The 12,365-nt window shown below is 37.7% G+C and overlaps 1 protein-coding gene across 4 annotated transcripts in view; it reads left to right on the top strand.

Moving 5' to 3' along the window:
- Positions 1–12,365, top strand: part of HECW2 (HECT, C2 and WW domain containing E3 ubiquitin protein ligase 2) — a 434,970-nt gene that overhangs the window by 370,500 nt on the left and 52,105 nt on the right. For all 4 annotated transcript variants that reach the window (XM_006078135.4, XM_044936746.2, XM_025277874.3 and 1 more), the window contains one exon: positions 5,478–5,587. In XM_006078135.4, the coding sequence (XP_006078197.3) occupies positions 5,478–5,587 (110 nt within the window). The remainder of the gene's footprint in view (positions 1–5,477; positions 5,588–12,365) is intronic.

The raw sequence follows: 12,365 nt of genomic DNA, 5'->3' as shown, positions 1-12,365 counted from the left end.
TTAGATGGGCTTTGGTTTTGAACTTTAGGGGAGTTTAGAATGGAAACCTGGCAAGTTTTTAAGAAACTTTTTCAGTTTTGATTATTTTTCAAATGTAGGAGACCAGTAAAATAATATTTTGCTTTACCTAGTGGTTGGGACACCCACTATTATAATCTCCATAGAATTAAAGGGAAGTCATACTGGGCCATTATCAAGCAATGTTTTATTTATTCCAAAGTATTACTAGTCTCATTCATATTATTCATGAGAATCTTAACTCTAACCATTTATACTGCATGCTTGATTGCTGCCATATTTGTAAAACTAAAGTCAAAAAGTCATTTTCTTTTACTCTACAGTTGGAACATAACTCAAAGGGATATAACCATTTTTCATGGATATTTTCCTTCATTTTATCCTGAACATGACCTATTTGATGGATAAGGGTCACTTCTCAGGCTAGATGCTAACCCTCAACTGTGGTGTTTAGGCAGTTCTGAAAGCAGGATGTGGCATGCTAGATATTCATGAAGATTCTTGGTCAATAATGTGGAATATGATGTTTCTACCATAGTTGGGTTGTTGATAAAATAGCAAGTTTTATTACAAAATTCTGGCTGCGATAGGACTCTTTTGATTCATTATAGAAGTCCGTGGTTTTTTATTTAAAGAATTCTACTGTTGGAATTAGTAAAAACAAAAATGATTACAAAACAGAAATCACAATTATTGTATACCTTCTCTTGGTTAAGTAACCTTTAATGATATAGCCCTAAATATTTTGAGTTACAATATAGTTTATAATATTTGTATGTTGGTAAGCACTATAATTTGCATGAGTTTCTATGTGTTATGGGGTTGAATTTTAAAATATTTGAAAAGTGATTTGTATATAGAGAAAGACTACATTTTTCACCTTTAGGAAAATAGACATGTTTTCTGAAGCCTTTGGAGAAACATGAGAAATTTACTTATAAATTAATAGCTTTATAATTATTACATACACGTGATAAATGATATTTAATTCTAGACTTTTACTTCATTTCGATTAGCAAATAAATGATTTTACACTGTAACAATATATTACATGTGCATGCTTAATAAATAATATTTAATGATTATTGAAACATTTTGGGATACTCTCATTTCTTTATTTTTTATTTTGCTTTGGAGTTTGAATCATTTCCATCAGTTACTATAAACTCAGGCAGTGGATTTGTTTGTTACATAGATGGAATCTCTATGTCTGTTTTTATACTTTGTCTGTTTGTTTTTTCTTTCCATTTAAAAATATTTTCTTGGGTGAACTTTGTAGAACATGAATTATTTTTTAATAAAAATATTTTTATTAATGTATAATTGATTTGTGTGTGTGCATGCTGAGTTGCTTCAGTTGTGTCCTACTCTTTGTGACCCTATGGACTATAGCCCTCCGGGTTCCTGTGTCCATGGGATTCTCCAGACAAGAATACTGGAGTGGGTTGCCATGCCCTTTTCCAGGGCATCTTTCCATCCAGGGATCGAAACCATGTCTCCTGCAACTCCTGCATTGCAGGCGTATTCTTTGCCACTGAGCCACTGCTAATGCTAAGTCGCTTCAGTCGTGTCCGACTCTGTGCGACCCCATAGACGGCAGCCCACCAGGCTCCCCCGTCCCTGGGATTCTCCAGGCAAGAACACTGGAGTGGGTTGCCATTTCCTTCTCCAATGCATGAAAGTAAAAAGTGAAAGTGAAGTTGCTCAGTCGTGTCCAACTCGTAGCGACCCCATGGATTGCAGCCTATCAGGCTCCTCCGTCCATGGGATTTTCCAAGCAAGACTACTGGAGTGGGGTGCCATTGCCTTCTCCGACTGAGCCACTAGGGAAGCTCATAATTGATTTTTACAAAACTATATTAGTTTTAGGTGTACAATGTAATGATTCAATGTTTTCATTTATTGTATTCCATTTTAAATTATTATAAAAATATTGGCCAGATTTTCTGTGCTGTACTTTATATCCTTGTATCTGATTTATTTTTTTACCTATATACATTGTCTGTTTTTTAAAAAAGAAAGTCATTCCTGATACAAATGGACTTGAATATCAGCAAGCTGCAATATAGAGATGATACAGCTCCAGGAAATTATTGATTTCAAAATAAACCCATGTAAAGTTGTTTTCCAATATAGCTATTATATACTTAAGACTTGTAAAATAACTTTTATATATTTGTTATTGGTTATTCTATTTTGGCATTAGTGGTAAAGAACCTGCCTGCCAGTGCAGAAGACATAAGCAACATGGGTTTGATCCCTGCATCTGGAAGATCCCCTGGAGGAGGAAATGGCAACTCACTCCAGTTCTTGCCTGGAGAATCTCATGGACAGAGGAGCCTGGTGGGCTACAGTCCATGGGGTCATAAAAGAGTCAAACATGACTGAAGCACCTTAGCACGCATTCTATTTCTATTCTGTTAAATTATAAAAAGTGTACAGAGCTTATATAGGAAATGATTGATAAATTTGGCTACATTGGAATTGTTAATTTATGTAATGAAAGCCATCACACATAAAGACATAAAGAAAGGCAATAAACTAGAAGACTATGTTCACATGATATAAAACAAAGATATCATGAATACAGAAAGCATGCCTTTAAATCAATTTGAAAGAAAATAACCCCAAAGAAAAATGAATAAAGGATATAAAAAGGCATTTCAAAAGAATCAAAGCATGAATAGCCAATAAACTCATGGAAAGATGATAGTAATCATAAAATGCAATTTCAAATAATGAGACACTATTTCATGTTATTCAATTGAAAAAATAAAAAAGTCTGATAATACCAAGTGAGAAATGGGAACTCCATATTGTCTGTATTTGGTGGTATTGCAGTTCTACAACCTCTTCAAAGAACAATTTGACAGTATCTTGTACGGATAGAAAACCTACACGAATGACTGAGCACGCTCTGCTTTTAGATATATACCATATGTGTACGTGGAGAAGGAAATGGCAACCCACTCCAGTACTCTTGCCTGGAAAATTCCATGGACAGAGGAGCCTTGTAGGCTACAATCCATGGGGTTGCAAAGAGTCGGACACAGCTGAGCAGCTTCACTTCACTTCATGTATACTAAGAAACTCTATTATGTGTATACAAGATGATACATACAGTATAATCATTGCACCATTATTGATAAAAGCACACAGTTGGGGAAAAAGTCAGCATTTGTCAAGGAAGTTATGGATAAATACACGGATATATTCATAGATAGGGCTTCCCTGGTGGCGCAGCGGTAAAGAATCCTCCTGCTATGCAGGAGCCACAGGAGATGGGGGTTTGATCCCAGAGTCAGGAAGATCCCCTGGAGGAGGACACAGCAACCCACTCCAGTATTCTTGCCTGAAGAACCCCATGGACAGAGAAGCTTGGTGGGCTACTGTCCATAGCATCGCAAAGAGTCAAATACGACAGAAGGGACTGAGCACACGTGCACAAACATTCATAGAATGGACTGTATGTTACATGGCAGGTAAAAGTAGTAAAGTAGACCCCTTATATAGCAACACAGATGGATATCAGAAATATATTGTTGAGTAAAATAGTTTAAGAATGTAATATACTTATAAATCATTCGTATAATTTCTAGCAACACATAAGGCAAAACTATATATTTTTCCTGTATACATATGTTGAAAATTTAAAATTCTGGAAGGATATGTTAAAATCATGATAGAGGAGCTCAAAAGGGACTTCCTATACAATATACACATACAGATGTATAGATACAGCTGTATATAGGTATATTCACCTCTATAAGTATGTATATATGTTTGAAACAAAAGATAATAGTGTAAATATGTATTAATCCTGGATGATATGTATTGAGTGTTTTTATATTGCTCTCTGTCTCTGTGTTAAATTTTTCAAGTAGAAAATTTTCTCTCTTGGTATGAAAGTTTTCCACATACTGGTTGTATTTAAAGGAAATGATAGGTGTCATGGAGCAAAGGGACACAGATATAGATGTCCAAGGAGAGGGTGCTAATTGCTACTCTTAATTTTGCTGTGAGTTTCTAAACCTTTGTGGTATCAACTGTTTTATGTGGCATTTTTCCTTAGCAATCAACTTTAAATTCACATTATTCTAATGGCTATTGATTTATTGAGAAAGAGAGTTGATTGTTTTGGGGCTCAATTTGGTATTACAAATACAGTTACTTGTTGCTTCTGGTTCTAAATCTTTTGACTTTTATAGTGTAAAAGTGGATAGATGGCTTAACAATATGGTATCTAAAAATGCTTTTACTATAGTGGTTTAGCAGACATGTGCAGATGAATGAAGACCAGAAAAGAACTATCAAGATGTTATTGTATTGTTATTAATATAGCCCAGAGTTTCAGCCTTCAAATTACTGACATTTCAGGCTGGATATGCCTTTGTTGCAGGGCACTCTTCTGTGCATTATAAGATGTTTATCAGCATTCTGACCCCCACTCATTAGATGCCAAAAGTGCTCCCTTCTCAGTTACCAGAACCAAAAATGTCCTCAGAGAGTACAGGGAAGGGCAGAATTGCCTCAGTTGAAAGCCATTTCTATAATCCTCAGGAGTTCTTTCCTTAAATCTCTGAAGACTAAACTGCTGCCACCTTTTCTCAATGTTTTCTGAAAACCAATTTAACAGATTTCTAGATTTGACTAAAGAAAAGCCACTTCTACCTCTTAATTAAAAAGCACAAGTACTCTTACTTAGGTGGTTGATTCTATTTTGTCAAGTGTTTGTATATTTGACAATCAACAGTACATTTCTTTATTATAGCAGTTAATTAAAAGTCTAGGATTTCAAGATCTCAGATTCCTGATTACTATCTTTTAGGAGAGTATTTAGAAATAGAAACTGCACTATGGAGCAGAAAGAAGACACTCGATTGAATAAATCAAAATCCTCACATTTGAAAAATATTATAAAGTCAGAGTAAATAAGAAAGCTAATTATTTAGCAGTTGTAATTATTTTCAAGGTGTTTTGTTATATTTTGCTTTTAATTCTCCAGTGAAATGCTGAGTTCTTTGAAGGCCAAGATCCTGTTCTATATGTCTTGGAATGAAGATAGAGAACATACTTTGTGTATTAATTATGGGTCCTCAATAAACACCATCTCTTGTGTTTGAATCTTATTCTCAAGTGTAAAAATCAAAAATCCAGTCTATTTTCAAATGAATACACAAACTCAAACTCACTATTTAAGTGACACAATAGAAATTATGTTGTCCAAAGCTGGTGGGAAAACAGGTAAATAACCACAGGTTTCACAAAAGCTGCAAACAGCCAGTGTTTTGTCCCAAGGATTACCCACAGGAGAACGGGGACGGATGCTTTCTTTGGGATGTGAACTGGACTTCAGATGGAATGAGCCAAAGGGAGAAATCAGCTTACTCATTGCGGAAACAAAGCGTTTACCCATATCTTTGGCTAAAGTATGCATTTTGTTTCTTGTCTTTCCCCAGTTTATTTGAAGAAGAGATAATGTCATATGTGCCTCCACATGCCTTACTCCATCCCAGCTACTGTCAGTCCCCACGTGGCTCCCCTGTGTCCTCTCCCCAGAACTCACCAGGTGAGTCCACCTGCTGTGTGCAGTGAATTCTCTAAGGAATGAGCCCTGAAGTCAAATGTTCTGTCCTCCTAAAGGACAGTAAGGGAACACTTTGGGTACATCTGTAGTGTTAGCACAGGTTTCTGTGGCACTTCCCGTCTCTTAAAATGGCTTGTTTCCATGGGGAAACATTTTGACAGGAAGATAATGACATTCCAAAATAGGAGGATAAATATTAACAGTATGAAATACACTGATACAGAATTTACTTTTCATTATGTCATGTGGTGTCTACTATGTCTTAGAAAATATTAAAGCACAAAATACTATGTTAGCTTTTTGGATTTAAAAAATTCTAGCTAGGAGATTGATTCAGCGAATAATAAAAAGAAATCTCCAGTTTCAGAGATAATTTTTTCCCTTCAGTAGTCACTAATTGCATTAGATAGGAAGACCAGAGATTCAGGGACAGGTAGAACATGTTGATAAATGAAATGAACTAAAAATTTTAAGTTTAAATTCTTTTTGAAAGAGGTGTGATGTAAACAGAAGAGTGAATGAATGAACGAATAAAAAGTAGGTAATGCAGCTTAGTAAATGAGTATTTTTTTAAGGAAAGTAGTCATGATGTTGATGAAACATCAGCTATCTTTATCCTTATTATAAGCTATATGTTGTTCACACCATAGCAGCTATCAGAATTTAAAACTATTTTAATGGAAATCCAAACTCTGTGTCACTAAAAGTTGCTTTGTGTTCTTTGACATATAACTTTTGTTTTCATATATTGGTATCATAATGAAGCTACAGACTAACTGAATACCACAAACAGGAAAAGGTCTATTAATTTGTTCATGTAACAGAGATTTAATGAGCATCCAGTTATGATCCAAGCACTGAATTAGACCCTGGTGCTACAAAGATGAATAGTATCGTCTCTGCCTTTGAAAATTCATGGTGGGGCAGTGAGTGAACAAGTGACGGAAAGCTCTGTGGTTAGTCCTGTAATGAAAAGATGTCTTGGGAACACAGATGTGGGAATGACTCTTCCTTCAAGGTGTGGGGGTGGGGAGTTTAGGGAAAGGTGACTACAACAGGTGTGAAGGGAAGCCTTGAAGAATGATGAATAGGATTTTACCAGGTGGTCCAAAAGAACGAGGACACTGTAAGTAAAGAAGTAGCATGAGCTAAACCACAGAAGCATAAAGCAGTTTAGGACAAATTAATACATACAAGTGAAGGCAAGTTCTCAGAGCTCAGGTTGAGAAAAGAGGCTAGAGTTGGTTGGTTACTAAAGCCTCACTTTGTACTCCATGTAGAGCCACTGAAAATTTACAAACAGAAGAGTAGAACTTGCTTTACAAAGTTCAGTTTGGTGGCCATGTGCAGAATGTATTAGAATATGAGAGACTAGAGTTAGAGAAACCATCTGGGAAGCTGTTGCATTAATTCAGGAGACACGATAAAGGGATGGACTATAGGGCTTCCCAGGTGGCACTAGGTTCTTTACCAAAACCTGCCTGTGAATGCAGGAGATGTAAGAGAAGTGGGTTTGATCCCTAGGTCAGGAAGATCCCCTGGAGGAGGGCATGGCAACCCACTCCAGTATCCTTTCCCCTGGAGAATCCCATGGACAGAGGAGCCTGATGGGCTACAGTCCATAGGATCACAAAGAGTTGGACATGACTGAAGTGACTTAGCATGCAATGGTGATGGAGAAAAGGAAGTTAATTCAAAGACTATGTTGGATCTACGTAGATTCTAGAACTTTGAGTCTAGGCGGGAATGAGTGAAGGCAGATTCTGAGGTCCTTACCACATGGACTGCCTGGCAGATGGTAATGCCATTTAGCAAGAAAGGGAAAAGGTTAAACTGAAGAGGGGAGGAGATTAAAGGAAACTGATTTGGGACATGTTTTATTGAGGAATCTTTGGACCATCCAGCTGGAGATGCCCAGAGACAGCTGTGTCTTGAAGCTCAGGAGAGGTTAGCAGTTAGGAACACAGGTTTGCTGGTGGCAGGTGAAGCCCACAAGGTAGATTAGAGGAACTAAGGAGGACAGGTCAGTGGAAAACAAGAGAAAATAAAGGATGATGACATGAGCAGCTCCAGTATTCAAGAAGGGGTTGAGGATACAAGTGAGAGAGTCAGTGGATTTTGGAAGAGAATTAGGAACATCTTTTCAGGGAAGCCAGGTTTCAAGGTGGAAGGACTGGCTTCCAGAGCCAGGTGCTCAGAGGAGTCAAGAAAGATGAGGCCTGAGAAGAGTCTATTAGATTTGAAGATCATGAAGTTTTATATGACATTTCCCAGAGCAGTTGCCATGAACTAATAGGTCATAAACTGGAATGTTACCAGTTACAGGATGATAAGAGATGTGAAGTAGAAAAAGGATGTAAAAAATACTCTTTTCATGAAACATGGAAGTGAAAATAAAGCAAAATAAGGCAATGCTTAGAAGGAGAAGAATTAAGGAAAGGATTTTAGGATGTGGAAGTGTTTGTGTATGTGTTAAGGGCAGATAGTGTGGGTGGGAGGAAAGTGGTTTGTTGAATGGGGTGAAGAAGCAGCATTCAGCAAGCACAGGCCTGTGGGAAGGCAGGACACTGGAGACAAAAGCACAGGCCAACTTTAGAACAAAGTAGGGACCCTGTTTTGATGATACAGGATGGGAAAAAAGTATATGACTCTTGGGGTCAGTTAAAGGAGTAAGAGAAAGATTAATGGAATTCATTACTGGCCTTGGTCATTTACCAACTGTGTGTGACTTTGGGCAATTTACTGTCTTTCCTGAATTTGAATTTCTTTTTCTTTAATATGGAAATAATAACAATCACCTCCCATAGTTATCTGGAGAAGAACACCTTGCCTGGTACCTAGAACATGACAAGCATCCAATAAATGTTAGTTTATCCATTTTTCTTTCTTTCTGGAAATTGAGAAGTATAATTTGTCAATATTTGAACCACTAATAACTGGTCTCTATGAATCTACTTAGTCCTGATTTACTGAACTAGCTGCCTAGAGTTTTAATCATTCTGACTGGTCTTAATCTTAGCTGGAACCTACAGGGGTTTAAATGGGTTGTCCCTTCACTTCATGCTTTATGGTTAAATTAATAAAGCTCTTTGGAGTACTGCTCATTCCAGTCAAAGCTCTCCTTTCCAGACCTTTACTGTGGCCCCATCCTCCCAGAGAAAAAGGTAGATCTCCAGATTCTGTCCTTTCTGGGCCCTACAAAGGCATATTCTCTCAATGACGAGTTTGACATTCTTGAGACTCTATGAACATTCTAAATGGTGACTAAGTTTCTTCTTTTTATGTAGCATCACAAATGTACATGAGTAATTCATGGTGGCAATAAATGCATTCTGGAAGCAGATTGAGAGTTATATGATTTCCAAAGATATCTAAATTGCTTGCAGTGTTTGTGGTGGTTTTAATTTACAGGAAGAATCATCTCCATATTTTTGGCCTACTCTCTTTCAGTGGGCTTTATTTGATCTTGAAGTTGGGATGTACTGCCTGATATCAACGGAAGTAACTATAACTAATTCCACATGATACAAAGGCAGGACTAGCCTCATTTACCCTGTGGAAGAATCTCTGTTTCTTTGAGTAAAATAGCCTCTTCTTCTACCAATACTCCTGAAGTTCTTATGAAAACATTTCAAATGGATTTTTGAAAGTTGTCTTATACTCTTTCTTATGACTAGAATTTCATCCCTTTTAATGGTGTGAGAAATAATATTGTGAAAATTATGACAGTCATAAATTTTAATGATCTTTCGGAATGCCTAGGAACCTGCTAAACTTTCCACACTTTTCCTCATTCCAAGCACATTTACATGTCTTTTCAAGTGCAGGGGAGAGAAGGGCTTTGGAAATTTTGACTCACTGCTTTTTGCAGCTGTTATAGTCCTCACCTAAAGTTGTCAAAATTTTGGAATGTGAAGGTTTGTTTTTCTAGGTCCATTATAGTGCCAGTCCTGACCTTAGTTATGCCAGAAGGAAAAGACCTTTCCACTTACCGTATGGTTTATTATTCCAAATATAGGACCCAGAAGTTTATTTCAGGACTTTTTGTAGCTGCACATTTCTAGGAATTTAAATGCAAGAACACCTCATTTATCTGATATTGCTGGAGATGAGCTCACTTATGTGAGTTTTCCACGTGACCAAAGCTATAATGTTGAACATCAGAGAATTTGTTTAACCTATCGTTTGCTGAGACTTTTTAATCAATACATTATATCTCTCCCTGCTTCCCTATCCTCAGTGCCTTGAGGCTGTTTCATATTTGAGGGCATCTTTAGACAGAGCCGTTATTACTTGACTGGAACTGGAACCTCTAGAAGCCAGTAGAGAACCAGGTCATGCTCAAGGGAAGTAACCAGACCAAAGAGCACTGAAGAGCCATGTGGGTCTCCCCTGAAGACTGTCTTAAGGGCAGTTATTTCTCCCAACACACAGTAACTCCTTAAGGACCCTCTTTTCCCCTTTCCCTCCAAAGTCTCATCATCCCAGCTTTTGCTTGTCTTGTCAGCTCTTTTCACGAATATCCATCCTTCTCTTCCCTTCTCTCCCCCTCCTCCCTCCCTGTCTCCCTGACTTCCTCTTTTCCTGTTTCTCTCTGTGTCTCTCTCTCCCCCTTCTCCCTCCTTCCCTCTTGCCTTCCTCCCACCTTTCCTTCGCCCTCTCCCTTCCCTCCTTTCCCTCACAGTCTATGAAGTAGCTTTATACTTGTTTTTAGAAAAGTAGTTTTATCCTTGCTTTTGTTTTAGTATCCTAGCTTTCTACTTGGAGAAGGAAATGGCAACCCACTCCAGTGTTCTTGCCTGGAGAATCCCAGGGACGGGGGAGCCTGGTGGGCTGCCGTCTATGGGTCGCATAGAGTCGGACACGACTGAAGCGACGTAGCAGCAGCGCAGCAGCTTCCTACTTGTTTTAGCTGTATATTTGTGGGGCTCTTTGCTCAGCCCCACAAAGATGATCTAGGAACCAAACAATACAAATGAAGGAAGCTCTTCATTAGTGGGTGGGGATGGGGGGGCTAAGATTCCAAAGACTGAAGGAGAACCAAATACTACTGTCTCTGTCACAATATGCAGGTGTTTTTATTTCTGTGTTTCTGTTGTTACTCTTCCTTGTTCCCCACTCTTGGTGTTCTCAGAGGATGCCGGTCCCTGGCATGCCCTCCAGCCTTGCTTTTTTAATAAACTGCTTTTAATTTGCCAACATTTGAAAAATCAGATATCAGATTGTTTTTTTTTTTTAAATGGTATGTAAGTAGAATCATCAACAAGGTCAAAACAGTGACGTGAGGGCCTTTCATTACTCTTAGAGAATAAAGTAAAAATGCTAGGACTTCCTTGCTTGTGCTCTGTACCAGCTACTTTTGAGTTTTTTGTTGATTCCATTGTTGATCTATGTTCCAGAAGATAGAGTTTTCCAGAAATTATTTTAATGCTTGATAGTTTATTCTCATTCATTAACAGGGAATTATATAAAAGAAAATCATAGCGTTTATTGTTTATAGAAAGTGAACAGAAAAGAAACGCTCTTCTGAGGCATCCCAGTTCAGAGCCTGAAACCTTGCTGAACTGGGCTGAGCTTCACCCTTCCACCACAGACCAAGAGCCAGTCATCGGAGCATTCTGGGTTCTGGGTGTCACACCCAGCATCAAAGAAGACCCAGACTTCTTAGCAGTTTGATGCCAAGATTTTTCTTAGTATTACCTAGAAAAGAAATCCTCTGTCTGGTAGAATTCTTTAAGTTTGTATAGGATTGTGCAGTTTTGTAAGAGTCTGTGGAAGTAATGTTAACAGCATTATATGGGAGTACTTTAGAACTGCTTAGCAATGTTTTTTTTTTCAAGTCTTACATCTGTTACTGAATTTTTTCCTGCAAATAATTAACATAATACTGACTCTTCATAAAATCAGCCTTTTATTTGATCACTTCTTGTATGCAGTGTTGACTTTTTGTATCTGACTTCCTTTTTTAAGACCATGAAGACTATGACATGACTCTCTCTAAGTGAATCATATCCTAGAACTTCACTTGCAGTTATGATTCTTATTCAGTTCTGTGAGCTCACTCTCCAAGATATTTTTTTTCTTTATTTCCAAAGAGGAAGTAATATTGTTTCTGCCATGGATTTTCTTGGCAGTTGCACCTGACTTGCATTAAGAATTTGACAAGGGCCAGCAGCATAATTTACTGTAATTTTTAAACCATGATGTAATGTGTAAATGATTTTTTTCGTAATAGAACTATTAGCAAAAGAATATTTGCGTTTAACAGTTTCTGTCTCCAGAGTTTCCGTAATTGAATTCCTTTACCTAGAGCTTAAGTGGAGTTAGAGCTAATTTTTATTAAGTGTCTGTGTTGATATTGATGGAATGCATTATGGCATTTCCCACATCCTTTTAAGCATCTCAAATTATATGGCAGTAGAATATGTGCTGTTTTTAAAAAATAATCAGCTCTTAAAGAATTGTGTTTCTTTTGTGTCTGGAAAGATTTTCAGTCTTGTATTCCTCTTTTTCCTCTTCCCTATCAATGTCTGTGCTCTTGAAAGCTGATTCATCATGGCTGCTTTCTGAGCTGTCTGGGTTTACTAGTCTGCAGTTACTCAGACTGCAGCCACCATAGCTTTATTCTGCCACTCTGACTGGACTTGTGCTGCAGGGCTCTGTCCCTCAGCTATCCAAGAGAGGAGACTAGAGTTCATGCAGATCGTGTTCCTTCATGTTGCAGACGATGTCTTACAAGCACAGAGGAAGCACCCCCACT

The sequence above is a fragment of the Bubalus bubalis genome, chromosome 2 (assembly GCF_019923935.1).
Source record: "Bubalus bubalis isolate 160015118507 breed Murrah chromosome 2, NDDB_SH_1, whole genome shotgun sequence".
Taxonomy (NCBI): Eukaryota; Metazoa; Chordata; class Mammalia; order Artiodactyla; family Bovidae; genus Bubalus; species Bubalus bubalis.
This window is presented reverse-complemented; position numbering and strand designations above follow the sequence as displayed.